Raw genomic sequence first — 22428 nt, 5'->3', positions numbered from 1 at the left:
CCCCCGCCCTCCGCAGTCGCTCCGGCTGCCTGGGCGCTACGCGGTGCCCCCGCCCCTCCCTCCCCTCCCTCCTCCCCGCCCCGGTCCCGTCCCGCCTCCTGCAGCCGCTCCGCTCCGGCTGGGGCGCGCCCGGCGGCGGGCGCAGGGAGGCAGCGGAGCTCCGAGCACCGGCACCGGCAGCACCATCATCGCCAGCGCCGGGCAGGGCCGCGGCGGGGCGGCGGCGGCGGCGGACGATGGGCCGGCGGCGAGCGGCGGCGGCGGCCGGGAGGCTGGCGCAGCCCGTCCCCAGCGGCATGGAGCCCGGCGCCGGTGCAGAATGAAGGGTGCCTGGCGCCCCCCCCCGCAGACATGTCTGTGCCTTTACTCAAGATTGGAGTCGTGCTCAGCACCATGGCCATGATCACCAACTGGATGTCGCAGACGCTGCCCTCCCTCGTGGGGCTCAACACCACCAAACTCACGGCGGCCACGGGCGGCACCTTGGACCGCAGCACGGGAGTAAGTGCGGGGGGCGGCGGGCAGGGGACGGCGGCGGGGGGGGGGGGCCGGAGCAGCCCCGCCACCCGCCCCGCTCCCCCATCTCCCGGGTGGCCCTCGGGCTGCCTAAATCCCTCCTTGCCCGGTTGCCCCCCCCGAGACCTCCCGGGACGCCCCCCCCCATCCCACCGGCAGGCCCTGCAGGAGCCCCCCCGGCTGCAGGGAGCAGCGGATCGTTCGCAAAGTGCCCCCCGGAGCCGTGCAGGCGCGGAGAGCGGGGTCGGGGCGGTGCGGGGCCGGGGGGGGGGCTGGCAGGGGGCTGGGGTGGCGGTGCGGGGAGCTCCTCTCCTCTCCTCTCCTCTCCTCTCCTCTCCTCTCCTCTCCTCTCCTCTCCTCTCCTCCTCCAGCTCTCGGCTTTAGCCATCCCTAGCCCTGGGCTGGTGGCGACCCGGGTGCCCCCCCCTGGTGCCTTCAGCCAAAGGCTTGCAAAGTTTCCCTCGTCGCCGCTTTGCTGTCGCTGGGCGAAGCAGCCTGGGACAGCAGGTGCGAGTCCCGCAAGGTCTCATTCACTTCCGTGCCCTTAATCAATAGTCGTTAATGGGATGGAAAATGCGGTGGAGGAGTTGCGGGGTATTTTGGTGGTGTCGTGTGGTTCCTGTCCCTGTTTTGCTGGAGGGCTGGGACGGAGCCCGGTGTTGCCGCTTTGGAAATGGCTAAGAAAAACAATCCTTCCGTCTGTCTTGCCTTGGCTGGGAGGAGCGGGCACCTTTCGCCTGCGGGCTGCGTGCTTGTGCTTGCCAAAGAGCTCACGGATTACAGCGCTGCTGTTTCGAGATGAGTATTTCATGTCGTGGTTCTCGGATTGTGAATGAAGCTGGGATTTTTTTTTTTTTTTCCATGTTACAAGGGATTATGAGACCCATTTATTATTTTTCTTCCGGTTGTTTTAGCTAGAGAATCAAATTGTCTGTCTGCCTAGCTGTCTCTCTCGGTGTGTGTCTGCCAACATGGCTATTTGCAAGGTTATTGGTGATATATTGAACTAGTAGAAAGAACATTTCCCTTCTGGTTGGCAAAACGATGGTACCTTCAAAGTGATCGGAGGCTGAATTGGGATATATTTTGCAAAGCACTGTGAGATCAAAGGGAAATTAAGATCAGAGAGGTTTGGAGAGCACAAGGGGGGCTGGGGAACGTGCTGTGGCTGTGGCTGGGCTCCCTCCTGGGAACGGTTGGAGGGAAATGGTTGTCTGGTGAACCTCCCCATCCCCAGGAGAGCCTGGCAGAGGAGAGGGGAGACGTAACTCCCCATGTCCGTTTACTCAGGAGAGCTGATTTTCCTGCTGCCGGATCCGGGCGAGCTCTGCAGACAGAGGCACATTGATCGCTGCTCAGCCCTCAGCCAGGACACCGTATCCTCGCTGGTAGCTCGGGCACGTCCTTCTCATGGTGTCAAGGAGAAGTCAAGCGCTTTGTAACGACAGCGGGGCAGCGAGTTCCCCACCCCGATGCGCTCGCTGCCTTCCAGCACGCTACAACCCTCACTGCTTCATGGCTTTCCTCATGTCCGTGCTTTCCTGCTTGTGTTGCCTTCTTGCTTCAGTTCTTGCTCTCCTTTTTAGACCCTTCTTTTATTTGTCCCCAGACCATATTTTTGCATTACACGTGAATTTTGCCAGCTGGGCCCTCCCTCCACTCCCAGCGCAGCTCCAGTATCTGCCACATCCATCCTGCTTCCTCCACTCAGCCCCCTTCACCTCCCACACCCCTGCCAGGCCTCCCCCCAATTACTTAACCCGTCTTTCCCTGTGTTAATTAGGTGTTGCCTACCAACCCAGAGGAAAGCTGGCAGGTCTACAGCTCTGCCCAAGATAGCGAGGGACGTTGTATATGCACAGTGGTGGCACCTCAACAGACGATGTGCTCGCGTGATGCCAGGACAAAGCAGCTGAGACAACTATTAGAAAAGGTAATGGTTGACCCCTTCTGGGAAAGGTGGTTTGGTTTGGCATGACATTGGGGGTAAAAACCTGGGCGAGCTGGGCTGAGCCTTGGTTTCCAGAGAAGACAGACCCCTTGGGCCAGCCCTCCTGTGCCGTAGTTGTCCCCATGCGTGTAGTGTGGAATAATCAGCCGCAGTCGGGAGGATAAATCTCTTAAGTGTTTCTGAGGCACAGAGGAAAAGGGACTGTGGCCTAAAGTCAGGTTAAACCTGCTGAGATCAAAGCAACAATATTGAAGCATATCGCTAAAAAAAAGAGATGTAATGTACTCATTTTTTTTCGTTACATTAACACAAGCAGTTTCAAAGGACAAGCCTCGACAAGATGAGAGAAGGTAGAATTAAAAACCCAAAGCCCATGAATTCCTAGCCAAGCTGATATAAAAAAGGTCGAATACAACAGTACAAGCTGTCGATATCAAATAGCACAGAAATGACAGTTAGTGGTTTTCTTTCTAATGTTGACATCCACTTGATTAGTTTTTAATAGTCGGCTGTCCAACGAGATCAAAGAATCTCATTAGGGAAACATTCTCCATAACAAGAAATTTTCCAGATAATAGATTTCATTGAAGAAATGCTGTTTCATGTGAAATGATGCTCTTCTCTTTAAAATATAAGTGGGCTCCTGCGCTGGATATGTAATTACCCCTCATGCCCTAATGCTGTGTCGGCATGTGTTGTGCATGACAAAATAATTTTTATCCTGCTGCTTTCGGGAGGTTGATGTGTTAGTCACTGATAACAATATGAAACCTACACTTAACTGATTTTCCTATGTGATAAGGACAGGAAAGTGAGACAGGAAACATTTAGCCCTAAAACACTGCTTTGGTGTGTCAGAGGCTTCTAAAAATAATCCCCCTCAAGCTTTTATTTCTCTAAGCCATAACGGCAATCGGTCCAAGAGCGCATTTGTCGAAGAGGCAGCAGGCGTTACATTAGCAGCTGACACAGTTGTCCGAGAGCCATCGTGTTCCCAGAACTGCTCGTGTGCATTAAACAAGCAGGATTTGACCCAGTGCCCTCTGCTAACGGGCAGGCGAGTTGGGCATACGAGACCTGGGATAACACCAGCTCCCGTGCGGAGGGTGGGAGTGCTCGGTGATTTTTTTCCCTTATGCAGCTCTCCGGCTGCCAATGAATAAAGTGAGGCAGGAGCGGTGTTCCAAGGGATGTATTCTGGGGATATGTTACCTGCCTGCTAATCTGTCTGCAGCTCACTCCTACGCTAACCTACATGAAAACCCCAAAATAAGGAACAGGTTCTTAGTGCCAGACATCTGATCTTGGTGAAGGCTGAAATGATAAAGCCCTATAGGAAAATGCAACTGCAGAGAAGAGCTCCCAGCTTCCCAGGAAAGATTTCAAACCTGAAAACTCCTTCCCTCACCTGACATTTTAACTCTAGCTTTGTGATGGGAAAACTGGCGTCTTCTGATTTCTCTCTGGCAGCGGATGAAGCAGCATAATGTGTCAAAGAGGTGATTGTGTTTGGGTTTTCAAAGGAGGAGACCTGGCAGTCACCTATGGAAAAAATAAGGCATTGCTTTTATGGGCAAGAAATAAGCTGCATTTGTGTGTGTGTACACAAACCAATTATAGCATCTTCAGTGAAAATCTCTGCACAGAGGCTTCAGCAGCTGAATGTACTTTAAGGTTCAAAGCTGCCAAGACCCCGTCTACCCTCAACACATGGGCACAGGCGTATGCATAGAAGCTGCAGTTCACGCTGCTTGCGAGTGAATCCTGGGCACCCCGTCAGTTTAAAGAGCAGGCGTTGAGGGAAGTGAGGCGAGCCAGGTCTGCTCGCCACCGCACAAACTGTTCAACCCGTGCTCTGACACCGAGGTGCCTGAGCTCATCTTTGGCTGGGGTACACGGAGTCCTTCCAGCATTATGTGTGTCAGGTGCTGAGTCCAGATCTTGGACTGCATCCAAACCAAGGCATAGCCTAAATCCTGTTCATAAACAGATTATGTTTTATCTTCGAACGGATTTTTATTTATTTCTTTTGGCCCTGTTATCTGGGAGGACTTCCTCTTCTGATGGTTAAACTGTTTTGGTTTCCTGCCAATTCTTGTTGTTTGCCAGCACTGATTTCCAGATTAAACAGTTCTTTTTGTTCCTTTGATATTCACTTCAAGGTGTATATAGGGAGGACGATGACATCTGTTCTCAGCCTTCACTTTGCCTTCTACAGACCTTATAAGATGAACTTTTCATGTCCTGGTCCATCAGCTGAGTCCATCTCTCTGCTAATTCTTCCTGTAGACCACGAAAATCTCCCTTAAAATGTCTCATGCTATTGCTCCGCCAGTTTGTCCAACTACCCAAAGCTAAAGGTTCATCCCAGTTCAAACCCCAAAGATGGGCTTAGAACAGGTCTTTTGAGCTGACACAAAAGGTGAATCGACAGGGAAGCGTGAGCAGGGTTTAAGCCATGGTTTTGACCATATAAATCTCACTTAGGGTCATCAGGCCAATATTGACTCTCCGTTTCTCTGGTTTAATTCTGAAACAACTCGGTGTCAAACAAGATGACAAGAACAGCACTGGAAATTTCATTTGTATCAATTTTCCATTTCAAATGCTAAAATTAACTCTTCTCCCCCAGACAATCGCAGGTATCTCTCTGCCATTAGCTTGATGGAAAATGAGGTTTCATGTTGAGAGTGTGTGCTCCACCAATGGAGGCAAAAAGCATTTTAGCTGACGTTTGAGGGTAGAGGTTAATGGATGAAGCTGAGGGAATTTGAGACAGTATCCTTTGGTCTCAGTTCATTGGAGCACTTATGTACGTGCTTAAGTTTAAGCTATGAGCAGTCTCATTGAAATCTAACCATGTGCCAAAGTACTTTGCTGGATCAAGGGCTTAGTATGCTAATGAAGGAAAACAAGTAGATCTTCAGCTGATGAAGCACATCGAGATCAGGAATGATGACTTTTTACACGTCTGGCCAAAATCTTGCCTGGTTGAAAACAATACAGGCAACAAATAGCAAGAGTCTGGACTTGTGAAACACATCCCTGAAATAGCACAGCGGCTAATTTTAGGCATCTCAGTTTAGAGACCTGAGGAGGGTATTTTCCTCTGCAGTCAGGGAGAAGCAGACTCCTCCAGAGGTGATGCAGAGCAGAAGCCTGAGCGAGATGCTCTGATTCATTTCCTAGCAGAGTCCATCTTTCCCACCCCACCATCCAAGGGGCAGCGTAAGGAGCCCCCCATAGCCTCGCTCAGCCCCTGCAGGGTCAGATACCAGCATATCATTACAGAAATGCACTTTTCTGATTACTTGCAGCTTGGCCTTTAATTGGGGTTAGGTATTAGTGCAATAAATTAGATCAATTTTGTACGATCCCTACAAGTCATTCCTATTCCAGCCCATTGCAACAATTCTCCTATGTAGATACAGCTCAGCTCAAAGGAGGATAGACTGGATTAGCAGAATAAAAATATCTGCAGACCAGTCATGCTTGTCTAAGACTTCGCTTCTCCTGCCTCAGGGTAGAGAGAGGTCTTCAAACTCTTCCACATCCAGCCCAGGTAAATTAGCATTCAGCCGTGTCCGCTGAGAGCTCACGTACCCCGGGGGGAGGCACGGCTAAGCGGGAGCTGCTCGGGCTGAGCTCGGGTTTGCTATTTTCCTCTGCAAACCAAGAGAGTCTTGCTTGCTCTTCCCTGCTCCTCACACCTCCCTGAGCAGGTCCTTGGTGGTAGTCAGGATGGGTTCTGGTTCATCTCTGGGTGATGTGTTGGGACTCAGAGACTGAAAATAGCTTCCCCTCTGCTGAGGAAGACCATTAGACCCCCGGAGCAGTTGTACTGGTTGTACAAAATGTTTCCTCACTGTTGGCCTTTGAAATATAGGTTGTCCATACATTTTTAATAGTTCCCTGTAATAGTTTTCTTGTCATCGTGCGTGAGCAATGGGCATTTTGATCCCTTCAGAGATGCAGACGCCAAAGTTGGCATTTGGCCTGTGCTGGTTTCAGCAAGTAGTCTCCAAGAGCTGGCTGCGTGCGGGTGTCCTGCCGTCCCCTCGCTCTGTCGCTCGAGGTAAGTCACAGCAGCCCAGAGTGATCTGCTGGAGGCAATATTGCACTTGCACCATTCTTTCCCCATCCCAGCCTGCCTGCGCCTGGCTTTGGCGAGGATGTGGCAGCGTGGGCACTGGGAAGCGTCTCGGAGCAGATCCACAGAGACAGCGCTGGCTCCCATTTGGGTTTTGCTCAGACACCCACAGGAGAAGAGACTGGAACCAGGATGCCTTTAGTTAGGGCCGTGACGCAGCAGCATGGTTGGCTGCCTGATGCATTTTAAACACGCGCGTCATCCCTGCCGATGCCAGCGGTGGTATTTCTGTGGGTAACGCGGCAGTGGCAGGAGCACCAGGCGTGGGCTGAGCCCTGTAATGTACAAACACAACCGTCCCTGATGTAAAGACCTTAAATTACTAAATAGGTGCTTAGGTACCTGCCTAGGTCAGAGCTTCATTTACCCTCTCCTAGCCTGAAAAACAAGAGAAGGGAATATCTTAATAAATCAGATGGCAGCCAACCTTCAAAATCAGGTCAGCCTAGCTATCGTTCCCTCCCCTCCTTACACCTTCAGCTCTTTTTCTCACGATGAGCCCAGCCAACCCTCTTGCATCACTCCTTCGGCAGGGCCAGATGGGCACTGTGCGGGGAGCCGCGGGCGTGCGGCATTGCTCTGCTACAAAAGATGCCGACGTGGCACAACCGCCCGAGTGGGCAGGCACCGGTGGGGCCAGCCGGAGCGGGAGCTCCCGCGGTACTTCCCGGCTTCAAGATGCCCTCACCTGCAGCTGGGTTTGTTGTGGCAGATGCTGTATAAACAGTAGGGCTCTTTGGATAATGAAGTTTTTACTAGGTGGGTGTAAAGTTTGCACTTAGGCAATCAGTGAGCATCACTTGCGTGCACGAAGAAATGATGATGTGCACTTCAGCAGAAGCTTTTCTCATAGTCTGATGTGCTTCTACTCAACTAAGAGCCTCTCCTCGCATGATGGTGAGCGCCATCCCAGCCTCTCAAAGAGGCCACCGTGAGTGATGCATTTCAGCCTTGACTACAACCCTTATTTGCACGTGTGATGGTTAAATTCTTCTTTGCAGCATGGCAGAATAAATGTTTATGAAACCAATTTACTCTATTTTAGAGCATGGGGGTCATAATACTGTGAGATGCCGTTGATTAACTAGTAAATAATACATAGGCTGATTACCCACCCTTTAGCTTTGTGGACTGTGTAGGAAAAGGTCAGTGGTCGGCGTTGGGGGAGTGACACCTTCTTAATGAACCCCTTCTCGTTTGGCAGGTGCAAAACATGTCCCAGTCGATAGAGGTGTTGGACAGGCGGACTCAAAGAGACCTACAGTACGTTGAGAAGATGGAAAACCAGATGAGGGGACTGGAATCAAAATTTAAACAAGTGGAAGAAAGCCACAAGCAGCACCTGGCAAGGCAGTTTAAGGTACGTCTGCTTTCCGAACTGCTAACGAAGCTGCGGCCGGGGGTTTAGCGGGGCGCGCACGGGAATGTGGCCCTGGTCCCCGTCAGCTCACATAGCCGTTGGTCCGGTTGTACATGGTGCTGGTGGCTGCCCACCCATGCAGCTCCCTCCTGTCCAAAGCATGGCCAGAGCCAGGTTGTGGCGTCGCATCCGCAGCCTCAATACATTTTTCTATAGGGTAAAAGCATAAATCTCTGCATTCCAGTACCACGAACCACCTGGGTGCCCCGAACAGGGCAGCGTAGGATCGCTCTGTGAGAGGGGTCTGCAGGGACACCCCGGAGCAGCTGCGGTCAGGGTCAGGTGGGTTTCCCTTCCCTACACCATGCCTGGGACCCAATTTTTGTGGGTAGAGCCAAGAGTTGGGGCTCCGTTACATTTCTGCAGCACGTGGCAAACCACAACGGGCTGTCACCAAATCGCTTCCCTCCTTGGGGCGGTTGTAGCAACAGGGTAATCAATCATAAAAAAAATCAACCTCCCCCCCCAAAAAAAACCCAAAAGTACAACTATTGGGGCTGTCCTCGGGCTGGCAAACTGCACATCTCCAGGGTGTGCGAATGTCCGGGTTTGAAGCAGGGGATTGTGTGTGGCTTGTCCTGGTGTGGCAGAAATGAGGAGTAAAGGTAGGAGCCTTTGAAATGAAGCTGTCATTGCGAGCAGTGGTCAAGCTTTCAAGAACTTAAGAACAAATGAAATTGGGAAAAAGAGGCTGCCAGCAATATTTGGAATGTTAAATTTTAGTGATATGTTGTGGATTAGTAGGTATAAAAAAAACAAATTGAGAAGATTTCTGATGAAATTTGGGGACGTTTCTGAGCAGCCACCCAGCTGATTCCCATCCCCATTTCCAAGCAGCTGCCCAGCTGGCTGGTGTTTTAAAGCAGAATTTTTTTAATTGATCTGTTAAATACTGAAATACCAAGATTCCATCATAAAAGCTGGGAAGAAGGTTCTTAAAGCTTTTCGCCAACTCCACCTCCTCCACTCCCCATCTCCCGAGTACTACAGGACCCTAAATTTAGCTCTGCAGTCTGGATATAAGGACCATCTTTCTGATTTAAGCGTGAGGGGTTTTTTTTCTGATTTTTTTTTTTTTTTCCTTTTTCCCCCCTCCATTCTGGTGAGTTTAATCCTCCCCATTGCCTGCCAGGGAGCTTGCACCGGGAAGTGCAAGTAAATAAGAGCATAAGTACATTTCCCACATGCAAACCACAGGAGGGAAAGCCTCTTGACTTAAATAGGAGGGGATGGGAAGGAAAGAAATGAGGCTGAGGACCAATTCCTGATCCCGTTCACCCTGGAGCTGCTTCAGCAGCCAGCCAGATGTCCCAGCCCTGAGCGCTGGGAACTTGGCCACTGTACAGTAGTTTAAGCAGCACCAGGTATCCTGCGTATACTGACGTGCTTCATTAACGGGTAGGTGCATGCATATTTATGTCTACTCATTAGTTGCTGGAGCAAAGCATCTTTAACAAAATGCTGCGTACCGTGCCTTTAAATGAGGCCTTCATTTAATTTAAAAAAAAAAAAAAAGTCTTTGTTTCTGCAGAATAAATTTGATAATGACTTTGATTTTTATGTTCTTTATAGCATGCCTAAAAACAGTAAGGAATTTTTGTCTAATTTGCTGCCAAAGCACTATTTTAAATAACAGCCACAGCATTTTGTTTCTGCTAATGCCAGCATTAAAATGTGAGTGGTTTGGAGCTCTTGTGTTTTTTTTTTTTTTCCTCTTTAGTTCCGTAAGAGTATTTGTCTGTGAATGGCTATCTATATAAGGCAGGTTAGTGAGCTAGATCCTCAACAGTATTTCATTTTCTTGCTTACAGGGCTAACTTAAAAGCAAGTTTTTTCAATGCTGCAGTGACTGAAGAAGCAGTTCACTCCCATGTAACCATGAAAAGAGGGCCACAGAGCATTTTGCACCATGCATTTATTTTTTTGATTATTTTCCAAATTAGCACCATATCTCACTAAGGAACCTTGAACCACACAACCGAGATCTTCCTTTGCATGCAATTGTAGATGCATTTCATGAATAGTTTGAAACCCTTGTCAATGCATATATATATTATTTTATTTTATTTTTTGGAAAGAAAAAAAAAAAGAACTCTTTGTGTATGTGATCTGAAGCATGTAACCCTAAGATGTTGCATTCTAAAAATGACAAATAAAGGCCTTTCCCAAATATTTTGGTGTTCTGCAGCCTGTTTAATATGTTCTTTCCAATACATCATTTGGACCAAAATAATAATTAAAATAATTTTAATGCTAATAATTGTGGGATATGAACATTGCACTCACGTAGGAAGCAACCAGGTCAAGGCAGAGTGTTGCAGATTTTTGCACGCATAGCACTGAACCAAGCTTATTTTAACCTTGCAGGCAATAAAAGCGAAAATGGAGGAACTTAGGCCTTTGATACCAGTGTTGGAAGAGTACAAAGCCGATGCAAAATTGGTATTGCAGTTTAAAGAGGAGGTCCAGAATCTGACGTCAGTTCTAAACGAACTCCAGGAAGAGATTGGCGCCTATGACTACGAAGAGCTTCAGAACAGAGTGTCAAATCTTGAAGAAAGGCTTCGTGCATGCATGCAAAAATTAGGTAGGCTCAGAACAACATGGTGGCACTGGCTAAACACCATCGATGTTAACCCACGCATCCCGTGTGGAGGCGGAGATGCTAGAGTGGCCATCTCCTTGGGCCTCGCCTGGCTGTGAGGGACGGGCTCGCATGGCCAAGTGTGATCCTGTAAATGGTGATGCTGTAAGGGACATCGATCTCGGGAGCAGGGGTTACTCGTGTGACCGATGTCGCTCATGGCGTCAGCGCTTCAGGATCGGGCCCTCACGTAGGCATGTGACTTGTTGCAACGTTTGCATAAGCGGGCGGTGAAACGCGGCCTGGTGCACGTGACGCTTATGCAGAGCAAACACATGCGCCCACCCTGCTTGTGCATCGATGTCTGATCTTTTTTTTGCTGACTGGACCTGGCACACCAGCAAAGGCTACGCGTTGGGTAGCGCGTGTGCGTGCAGGCTGTGACTCGGTTTCCCTTTTCCCCTTTCCTTTTGCATCTTGCAAATCCCTGTTGAGAAGAGCATGATGTGTAGATGCTGCGGGTTCGCGGTTTGGTCCGGACTATGCCCTGTGCGGGATATAAATCCTCCCCACCTCTCCCGTCCCCCTGAGGGAGCCCTTTCCATCAGACTGAGTAACCAACAATGCTAAAGCCAGAGAGATCCGTCTGTAATCTCATTAAGAGAGCATTAATTGGCTGAAGCCTGTGGGTCTGTTGAGGGGAGACCTGGCTGCAGCTAAACCCAGCGTCGGACCCCAAACAGAGGGTGGGTAAGGGGGGCACTGCCTTCCGCAGCTCCAAGAAGTCTCCCCACCGTTTGTTGGCCTGGCTCTGACTTGATTTGATTCTACTTACATTATTGACTTTCTTGTTAAGCAATTTAGATAATCTAAACACATTAACTGCTCGGCAGTCTATTTTGGTAGCACATATGAAATTACACTCTCAGGTAACTTCATGGAAGATCACATCTCTTCTGAGCACTTTATATCCTTGGCAAGGTAACGCTTTGTTTCTCTCGTGTCTCTGCTGGTGGGATTGCTTTTGCTGGTTTCTAGATGCTTCCACACTTCCGTAAGCAGCCACCTCCCCTGTCCTTCCCCCTGCATTTCCATCCTGCCCTCTGATATCTTCTACGTCCCTTATAAGCTGCCTCACTCAAAATCTTGGAGAGGAAAGGGAATTTCCACATAAGCCTGGATGCTCAGAGGTATTCAGCAAGTCATGCACCAAGATACCCCTGGGGAGCCGCCTGAGCAGCAGGTATAACCCCCCTGCCCCAGCTGAGTGAGAGGGCAGAGCCTGATTTCTCGTTTATTAACGAGCGCTGATGTGCCCAGGTTTGGTTCGAGGGCAGAACAGGCTGAGGCGACTCATGGCATCGCTTTCTGTGCGGTGTCTACAGTCCCTCTCCTCACCCCGTGATGGTCATGGGGAGGGCAGCAGGGTTAGGGGGTGGCAGGGATGTCCTCACCCTCTTGAATTTCACCCTCAAAGCTTAATGGGCACAGAAATGGTCGAGGTTACAATGACTTGGTGCTTTCTGTGTTAGCAGTACCTAATACCTGGGGCTTTATCACGTAGGGACCATACAGACATCTCAGGAATGACAGTCCTGCAGTGAGTGAGATAAGAAAGGATGGAGAACAGGCCCAGGAGTGTCTGGTTGACCAAGGCCACATTGCAAACCCCCCGGCAGCCCCCCAGCGCCAGCACGAGGCAGCTCTGCCCTGCAAACAGCTTTTCTCATTCCTGCCCTGCTGAAGGCAGAGGTGGGTGTGATGAGGAGATGGTGCCCAAGGAGGGATCCACTTGCTGCATCCGTAGCCCTCAGCCCATCTCTTGAAGATGAGGAGGAGATGTGGGTGATAGGGAGAGGGAACAGCAGCAGGACCAGGGATTTGAGTCTGGGCTGTAGAAGTACTCTCCCACGGATAGTTCTTTAACCAAAGCCGTCCTGGACCCCACAGCCACTCTCCAGCCAGCCTCGGTGGAGCTGCCCAGCCCAGGCTGAGTCTACCAGAGCCAGGGAAGCTGTGATGATCCTCCCGCAGACCCTGGGCAGATTTGAAGTAGCTCCCAAACCATTCAGGGCTCCAAAAAACATAGAGTTTACTCTTGGACCGTTAGCCCCTTCTGCTCTGGGCCATGTCCTGGCTCATTACATCCCCCTCACGCTCAGGTCCTCCATCTGGGACATCCACCCAAGGCAGTAGCCCAGGTGAGACTGACTGAGGCAGCTAGGATGGTGAGCTCTTGAAGGTAACGTTTTCTAGAAACTTTCTGGGGCTTCTTGGTATCTTTTTGAGGCTTTATTTGGGCTTTTTGGCTCTGCCCCTTCTTTCTCCTCTTGCTCTCTCTGTGACCATGGGGTCACTTTTCTGCCTTGGGGTGTTGCAGCACCCCTGGGTGCTCGTGGAGACGGACGCTGAGTCTTGTGAGGGTTCGCCTGGGAGGGTTTGCTGCTCGCCCAGGAGGGTGATTTATTTGGTCACTTAACAGCAAACAGCATGGATTGAATTTCCAATGTTGTTTATCGCTCTGGAGTGTAAACCAGTGAAAATGGAAGCTAATTGAGTTAAATTCGGATAACAACCTCGCAGACGCTTTGCTGCGGCACGCTGAGGCCCTGTTGGCTGAGGATTGCTGCTTGCTGCAAATTATCTGCTCAGAGGGATTCACTGACATCTCAAGTAGCACGTTTTTAGCTTAGATGTGCTCCTGCGTGGCCCAGCAATGCTGCTCGCCTGGCGTGTGTTCACCTGCTAGAGCTCAGGATGCAGCTTCGAGCACCCAGAACAGGATCAGGGAGCTGCTGCAACAAGCACGGGGCAAGGGAAGGGGAGGGGATGTGCCGTGTTCCCGTCCTCCTCTCCCCATCCTCCGGGAAGCACTGATGCTCAAGGCAACGTTTTCCTTAGGCAAGGTCCTGTTTTGCATTTTGGGTTTCCTTAAGCATTATTGATGGATCAATAGTGAAAACACTTGCTGACCCTGGCAGGTGTGTGAAGGGAAAAAAAATCTATAATGGCATGTTCAATGTGTTATTCTGTTTACACTCTTAAAGATCACTGTTTATACAGGGATTTTAACGTTTCCATTAATGTTCTTAAGAGGAGCCTTGGAGGAGCGGAGAGGTTGTCACTCCTTGATTTGAGGGGGGATTTAACGCGGCTGCGCTCCACAGGCTCACGTTTGCCGGAGAGCACAAGCTTTCCCTGACTCTTGTAAAAAGAATCCCAGCCCACAGTCCTGGCTCAGGGATGGGGACAGAGCCCTGCCAGCCTGGCCCAGATGTTTTTGGGATGGGGGGAGCTCCCAGCTGGGCAACAGAGGCGAGGGCAGGACCTGACCTAGCCTTGTCCCCGCTTTGGGGGGCTGGGACCAGGCTGGGGGATCAGACATGGGCTCCGTGGGAAGCCCCAAGCAAGGGAAGGTGCTTGGCTGTAGCGGCAGCCGCCCAAGCAGAGCTGTGGAGTCCAGAAGGAGCCAGTGCTGGCGCCGGCGCGGTGGCTGCCTTGGCAGATAAATTGCTGCTGAGCTGCTAAACGGCACATGTGGGCTGGATCTGAGGAGAAATATGGAGCGGGGGTGTTAGTATCCTGGGAGGATGGTGGTGCTCCTTGTAACTGGCTGGAGGAAAGCGTGTCTGCTCCTGCTGGAAAACACCTCGAGCGGCTCGAGGAAGGGGCTGTGTGCACGGAGGGGGGTGTTCGTCGCTGCAGGAGGGCAGGGTGGAGGTGGGTGGCTGGATCAGCCTGGAGGGTCCCTCAGGAAGAGGCTGATTTGTGCTGTTTTCCAGGAACACGGACAACAGGCCCCCACGGGCCACAGGTCCAGGGACCTGAAAAGTGCTGGGGAAGCCGGAGTGAAAACAGGTCCTCTGTGCATGCCCCAAAAGCTGCTGCTCACAGGCTTCCCCGGTGTCGTGGGCTCGTGGATGAGCACCAGGCCATGCTTTCCTGTTGTATGTTCATCCCAGAGTGAGTTGAAATGCCTGTAGCATCCCATGCTCCTGACCTCCCAACAGAAGAGCAGCTCAGCACCCATGGGTACTGGGCTGCTCAGGGCAGGAGGGCTTTGCTGGGCAGGCAAGCAGCAGCTTTAGGGCAACCACAGCCAGGGCTTAAAAACTCCCCTGTGCACATCAGTAGAGACTGATAGAGGAAGGACTTGGATGTTGGGTGTCTGGGGCTCTCGCCCCAGCTCTGCTCCCACCCCACCACCCCACGCTCAGCCCCTCGCCCACGGAGGAGGGCCCTGCTGAGACTGGCGGGTCGAGGCTGTGCAGGCTGCGGCTTCGTGCCGGAGCACAGGGAGATGCAAGAATCCCCTCTTGTGAGCCACTGCTCTGATTCAAACTGTGACATGTCCAAGGGAAGCAATAGAAGAGAGAGTCATCTCTGCTCCCAGTAATCTTCCTGCTTTTAACGATTGTTAGCCCCATAGAAGGGGGGAAAAAAGCTGATGGCATAAGGAGTGCGATGTGCATCTCGGCAGGAACAGATGAGGACCTCAGAGGCCGTAGTTGTCCGTCCCTGGGTGGTAAGCCCATGAGAGCTGCATGGACCTAGCTAACAAGGGGCCTTAAAGCGTTTGGTTCCAGGAGCTGTTTTAAACCTTCCCGCTAGCATCTGAGTGCCTGTGGTAGATTTACTCCAAGAAAGAAAACACCTTGCCCTGTGGAAGAGCAACCCTTTTGCATTGCTGAAGAGCTGTTGTCGATGTGCCTCCAGCTAAACTTGTATGAGATGTAGCCTCGCTACTTGCAAACAACACTAGTTTACCCTTATCAGCTGCTGCTGCCTTTTTTTTTTTAACTTTTTTTTTTTTAAAAATCAATGAGCTTTTATACAACCTTTCTCTCCAGGGAAATGGAAGGAAAGAGATAAAGTGGCAGCAATGTAGGGCTGCGCTAATGGAAGGCAGCGTTGAGCAGATCTGTGATTAGAGGAAGGCTGGTCCTCTGCAAGGGGAATTTGCAAGACATGAAGCATTTATTATTTTAACCCATTGCATCCCTTTGTCAATACCTTGCTTTCCTCCTGAGCTGAGAGGTTTTGAATGCATCAGGCAGGCAGGAGGACAAATTCCCATACGTCGCGTCTCAGTGAGGCCAGGAAAGGTTTTTGGTGGGATACCTGCCTGGTGTCTGAAGGCTGTGGGAAGACTGACGGTCCCCTTGGCCACATCATGCTGGTGCATATCAAGAAAATCTTCATCTATTTTATGCCCTGGGCTAAGGTGACCCCTTTGCCCACAGTTCAGAGCTGAGGTAGGCAGATGTATCTCATGGCCATCAGGAATATAAAGGGGCAGGTGAGAACAGGCTAAGGAGAGAGGCAGCTAAGAGATGTTGCAGTGTACATACTGGAAACATTCAAGGTCAGGCTGGACAGGGCTCTGAGCATCCTCATCTAGTTGATGTCCCTGCTCATTGCAGGGGGGTTGGACTAGATGACCTTTAAAGGTCCCTTCCAACCCAAACCATTCTGTGATTCTATGATTCTCCTTGGTAGTTTTGAGCAGAGGGACCTTGTCCTGAGCTGGCAGAGCTCCGCTGGTGTTTCAGCAGCACCTCCATGGGCTCCCACCTACGGCCCCAGCCCCGGGTACCCCTGCTGAGCAGCAGAGCCATCCGTACCGCAGTGCAGCTGCAAACCCAGCACCCAGAGCAGCCACTCCGTCCCAGCACCGCTACTTTCCCCTTCCCCAGCCTGCCAGAGGCTTCCACGTCAAAAGGAAGAAGTCAGGAAACACCTTCTGAACTTCAGGTTGCATCTGTCCCCGTGGTGCTGCTGACCTTAGCTTGCCTCGCTCAGGGGATGCTGCTGCAGGACCAGCTCTGCTCTGAACACATCCAGGGTTTAAAGGAGTGCTCCCATAGCCACAGACCATCCAACACCAGCCCCCAGCATCTTCATCTCTTCACCTGTCCTTCCTTAGTGCCCGTATGCTAAACTGCTGGCATTACAGGAGACCGGAATGGCAGCTTTGCTGAAACTGGGGGATATCGTTGGAAATAGGAGCTCAGCACGTGGCTCAGCTTCAATACTGAGGCTGTAGCGTTGCAGGCATCTATTCACTGGTGTCCCCAGAGGGATGCTGGGTTCAGTGTCAGGGGACAGAACCATGGAAGGGAACCAAGCTGCCGTGGGCAGCCAACATGGCAAGCTGGGGGAGAGGTGCTGCTGCTTCACCTCGTATTTAGGGCTTAAAACCACAGCGAGGCACTTAGCTGGGTTTGCAAGTGTGCTGACATGCCCACTGCATTCAATGGCATGAAATCGATGGTCTGGAGCACCTAAATACGCTTCAAAACCTGGCTCGTAGCGCTGTGCACGTCCCTGTTGTGGTGATGCTGAGTCTGGGCAGGGTTCCCGGGGGCCCTCGGGACACCCCACCACCTCCCTGCCATCCTGCTGCCTTCGGGTCCCTCTCCCGGAGCTGGCAAAGCCCAGGCTGGCGGAGGAGACAGGAGGAAGCTGATGAATTCATTAGTGTCCCCTAAGTGTGCAGACACGATAGGGAAGGTGGCAGGTAGAAGCTGGTAAATGGTCTTTGCAGGGAAGAGATTTATATTGCATGTAATTTCCTACCTTTTTTTTTTTTCTCCTTTGCATAACCTGTAACAAACGCCTGTTTCCTGCAGGGCTGGAATAGCCATGTCTGTCTTTTTGCCTTGGCTGCACCCACTTCGTTACAGCAGAAACGAGCAGAGCTATTCAGCTAATTTCTCCACCTGGCTGCTCGACCCCGGCTAACTCCTCTCATCATCTATTCTGTGACCTTAGCAGCCTGGCTGGCTCAGGGAAGCTTGTTTTCTTGGGGGCAGCGTGATAAGGACAATTGTTATTAAGAGGCATGAAGCAAACAAAAGCATCTGACAGTTATTCTCAGCCTAATTACCTCTAATTAAATAAACCCAGAGCTGCCCATCAGCGGGGGAGAGCAGTGGGTGGTGGCCAGTGCCCCTCATCGGGGCTTTGGGGCTGGCTGGTGAAGACCCACCGGCGAAGGAGCCGCGGTGGGGGTCTGATGTGGTGCTCACCAGCCTTGCACTCTTTTTCAGCTTGTGGCAAGCTGACGGGAATAAGTGACCCGATCACAATTAAAACCTCGGGGTCCAGGTTCGGATCGTGGATGACGGACCCGCTCGCTCCCGAGGGAGAGAACAAGGTAAGACCACGATATCTTCATCCCTGTGTTCCCACCTCCACCGACGCGGCTGAGGTCGTGGAAAACTCATTGCATCCAAGCACTGAGGCCTCGGTTGTGCCCTGTGAAACCTGTGGAAGGTCCTAATTCATCTCATGGGGCTGTGCTGACCTCCTGTGCAGTGGGAGGGGGCTGAGGATCCCGCAGGGAGGGAGGATGAAGCAGCCCGGTGCAGTAGTCCCTTCTCAGGGCAGGTGAAACTCACTGCAGTGATGAGTGTGCGTGGTCTTAGAAGTGTCACTACGAGGTCTGTGCCCTCCATGGGAGGGAAAATCAAATATTGTGCTTCTCCTCTGGGTTTGGCAGCCAGGAGGGAGCTGGGGCCAAGCAGAGGGACCCATGGTCCTGGGTTGCTGCTGCTCTTCTGCTGCTGGTGCCTCTGATAACGTCAGCTGACTGCATTTGTCCTCTGTCCTCCACTATCATTGTGAGGAATTAACTTGCTGCGGCCAGAGAGAGATCTGTTTTGCTTTGTTTTGGTCTTTTTTTTGTTTTCCATTCAGACCATTCAGTTTTGATCCCGAGGAGGTAGGAGGCCAATAACTGGCTGAAAATCAATCCAGGCTTCCCGTGACTGATGGAATGGAAAATATCTCGAGCGTTTGCTGAGGATTTGCAGGCAGCAAAACAAAACAAAAACCCCAGGGCTTGGCTGCATGGTAATTCCCTTCATCAAAGGGTGAAGGCACCAGCAAGGGCTGTATCGGGGCAGCTATTTTGAGAGCTCTGCCCTGTGATTGGCTTTCCGTAGCTGAGAGAGGACAAGGGATGCCCTGGAGAAGCCACTCCTGGGGGCAATGATTTGAGATGTCGGGCTCTTTCCCTCCAGCCGCCAACTGGTTGGCATTGGTTCCTCAATATGACACCTCCATATTTTACAGTTATTAAACAAAACTTTATCTATAGCTCCAATAAGATCCTAATTATGAAGTGGGGTCGGGAGGCTTTACCATCTTATGTCGCCCAGCCCCAGGAGGTGTTTGGTGGTTCGTGTGGTCATTTGTTCGTGTCGTGAAACCATTGAACACAACTGGGCAAAACTGCGAGTCCCGACGAGGCAGCGGGTGGATGCTGAGCCCCAGGATTGATGTGTGTTGGCAGGAGGGTGTGGGAGAAGGTTGCTCAAAGCCAGCCAGTGCGATGAGACGTTGCTATCCATCAATCTCCGCTTCGCCAAAGCGTGAAATGCCGTTGGGTCCTGCCACCTTGCAGCTCCAGCGTGATGATGTGGCCTTCTGCTCTTCTGGGCTTCTCTTTGTCTCTCTAAAATCTGAGCACCACATATTGACATGCATAATTTTTAATACCAAATAATGAAATGGGAGCAGGAGAGAGAGAATGAGTTTTCTGGGGGTGTTTTTTTTGTAATTTCCCAGGCTGGTTTAGTTGAACGCAGGCATTTCATTAAGTGAGGAACGCTCTCCAGCACCACGTCTGAGAGCAGAAGCTCTCCCAGGCTGCAGGCACCTCTCTGCCCTGGGCTCAGGGACACGCAGAAGTCGTGGGGTTTGCAGAAGAAGTTTGTACTACAACAAGGGGTTTGCAGAAGAAGTTTGTACTACAACATTACCCAAACCTGCATCCTTAAAGGCTTCCCTCTTGCTATTTAATTCACCTTTTCTCCTTCCTAAACAGTTTCTATAGAAAGCAGCTATTTTATTTTTAGGCATACAGAATATCACTCACTGGCTGGTTATTTCTTCTCGATATTAACTGCACAGCTTTGTCATTTGCCTCGGAATTGGTTTCATATGACAAAAGCTTTTTTTTTTTTAAGGAGTCTAGACAGTGTCCCTAGTGAACTGCCACTTAAATGATGATCTAAAATCTCTCCTCTGTCTACCAATAGCAAGATTTTGATGTCTTTGTCTCTTGTATTTTAACAGCCTTGGTTTCCTAGCTTTTGATGCAGAAGTGTATGATTTTTAAACCAATATGGACTTTGCCTGAATTGCCTTGACGATGAGCGATTGCGTCCGTCGCTTCTGCATGCCAAATTAATGGAGTTCTGCACAGCAGCTGGTGTAGTTTACTGAGTGCTACCACGATGGGGCTTAGGGGAAGCAAAAGCGACATTAACATGATACACTGAGTTTAGCCAGAGAAAATATGTTAATTGCCCTCTGGAAGGACGGTGCCCATCACGCAGATGAAGCTCCCAGATTCCTGAGGAGATACCAGGTTCCCCCCCGGGAAAGCTTTGCTATTCAGTTGATTTCTTGGCTGATTTTGGGTTCCAAAAATCAGGTTTATTTCTGGGCGTAGGTGGCAGGTGTTGGGCACATCGTTTTCCAGTGGGTTGGATTCCTGGCTCTGGATTTTGCTCCCAGCTCATTTTCTAGGGTGATGTGCCGGGTCTCTGCTGTTTTCTAACCCCACGTGTTTCTGTTGCTCGCCCAGGTCTGGTACATGGACAGCTACCACAACAACCGCTTCGTCCGTGAATATAAATCCATGGCAGATTTCATGAATACTGACAATTTTACCTCTCACCGCCTCCCTCATCCGTGGTCAGGCACCGGTCAAGTGGTCTACAATGGCTCTATCTATTTCAATAAATACCAAAGCCACATAATTATCCGGTTTGACTTGAAAACAGAGACCATTCTCAAGACTCGCAGCCTGGATTATGCCGGCTACAACAACATGTACCACTACGCCTGGGGTGGCCACTCGGACATTGACCTCATGGTGGATGAGAACGGGCTGTGGGCCGTCTACGCCACCAACCAGAACGCGGGCAACATCGTCATCAGCAAGTTGGACCCCAACACCCTGCAGAGCCTCCAGACCTGGAACACCAGCTACCCAAAACGCAGCGCCGGGGAGGCTTTCATCATCTGCGGCACGCTCTACGTCACCAACGGCTACTCGGGAGGCACCAAGGTGCACTACGCCTACCAGACCAACGCCTCCACCTACGAGTACATCGACATCCCCTTCCAGAACAAGTACTCGCACATTTCCATGTTGGACTACAACCCCAAGGATCGGGCCCTCTATGCCTGGAACAACGGGCACCAAATACTTTACAATGTCACCCTCTTCCACGTCATCAGGTCTGACGAGTTGTAGTCCGTCCTTGTTTAGAAACTGATTTAGAAAAAAAAAAAGGGGGGGGGAAGGGAGAAACAAATTAAAAAAAAAAACACTAGTATCAAGGAAACACACTTTAAATAAGTAAATATATAAACAGCTGCCAAAATTAAGACCAACGTCATGGAGGATTATTCAGCATCAACCTGACAGATCAACATTACCTCTACATTTCTAGAAGTCTGGCCCTGTGTTATAGACTCACAAATAACCATGTACTTGCAGCTGGAACTGCACTTAAAGAACCACTTAAGTTTGGGGTTTTGTTTTGTTTCTGTTCCGACAGCAAAGCTACAGTCCGTACGAAAGCAGCAAGGCACTGACTGTTGCAAGGTTGTCCTTGGGAGACTCGCTCTCTTCTGTGTGTGGGTTGCATGGACATTCCCCTGCCATCACGGTCAGCGGTGATGGGTGTGTGATTTGTATTTCCAAGCAGAAAAAGCTGACCCGTGTGGAGCTCTCGCTGTCTGAACAAGCCCTATCACAGGTTAGTTTTCTTCGCCTTCCATCGCAGCTACTGTCTCTCAACTGTGTTCTTGTCACTTAGATTAACTGTGCTGAGACCCGAAGTAGCTCATGGATCTGTGTCTTAGTAACTATTAAACACGATGGTTTAAGTATGTATTATGAACAAGTTGTTGTACCCATATTGTTTGAACTTATGTATTCAGCAAATATATTGTATAATGTATGTCTGTTATTTACCAGAGGTGGCAAAACTTTGTATGTCCAGTTTATGCAATGAATGTTGTAAATGCAATGATGTAGTTTGGGTTAATAAATGATGGTTTTGTTTCTAAAAAGAAAAAAAAAGATCAGTGTTCACCCTTATACACAGATAATCAATTTCATGTTGATAATTACAAGAATATTCTCTTACTGTTATACTATCTGCATAGCATAATGGTGGTTGGAAATCACTTCTGTGGAAATTCTGTGGTGTCAGATTCCCACAGGAAGCCCTGTTTATGGAAGTGTGAAGGTAATTCATTTTTTTTAAGAGGAAAACTTTGTACTATCCACAGTTATCTAAGGAACAATAAAAATATTAGGAGACTTCCCTGCTTTGTTTATTGTCTTCTGTGTACGAGTGACCAAGTGTAGGGGAGGGGTAACAGGAATTATTGGGGGGTTTTTTGTGTAATCATTGAGCAACCATCCTGATTTTCCTTACATCTCAAATTGAGCGTTACCTGACGGGTGGCTGCGGCTGGGAGGCGGAGGGGCTGGCAGTGAGTGATAGCAGTGCTACAGCAGGAGAAAATTGTGTCGGCTGTCGGGTTCAGTAGAGCTGGAGACACGGTGCCTCAGACCGCCCGGTGCAATTGGATCAGTGTCCTCAGGTACTTAGAGTGCTGCTCCTCCTGAATTTGCTATGGTCTTAAGCTAGTAAAAACCTCCTTCCATTTAACGCAGCTAGCACTGCGATGCTTATTATGATGAGCAACTGCTACTGCTGGGGCTTGAGCGCTCAACAGTTCCTCTGGTTTTTGCCAAGCGGGGGCCTCACGGC

The 22428-nt window shown here is 50.4% G+C and overlaps 1 protein-coding gene across 1 annotated transcript; it reads left to right on the top strand.

Moving 5' to 3' along the window:
* The first annotated feature begins 304 nt into the window (after positions 1–304).
* Positions 305–21971, top strand: OLFM1 (olfactomedin 1). Its single transcript, XM_068413876.1, has 6 exons — positions 305–501; positions 2300–2449; positions 7822–7977; positions 10405–10624; positions 17674–17780; positions 20220–21971. Exons 1-6 carry the CDS (start codon positions 352–354, stop codon positions 20892–20894), a joined length of 1458 nt encoding a protein of 485 aa, XP_068269977.1. The 5' UTR covers positions 305–351; the 3' UTR covers positions 20895–21971.
* The last annotated feature ends 457 nt before the right edge of the window (positions 21972–22428 follow it).

This window comes from Nyctibius grandis, chromosome 16 (assembly GCF_013368605.1).
Source record: "Nyctibius grandis isolate bNycGra1 chromosome 16, bNycGra1.pri, whole genome shotgun sequence".
In the NCBI taxonomy this organism is placed as follows: domain Eukaryota; kingdom Metazoa; phylum Chordata; class Aves; order Nyctibiiformes; family Nyctibiidae; genus Nyctibius; species Nyctibius grandis.
This window is presented reverse-complemented; position numbering and strand designations above follow the sequence as displayed.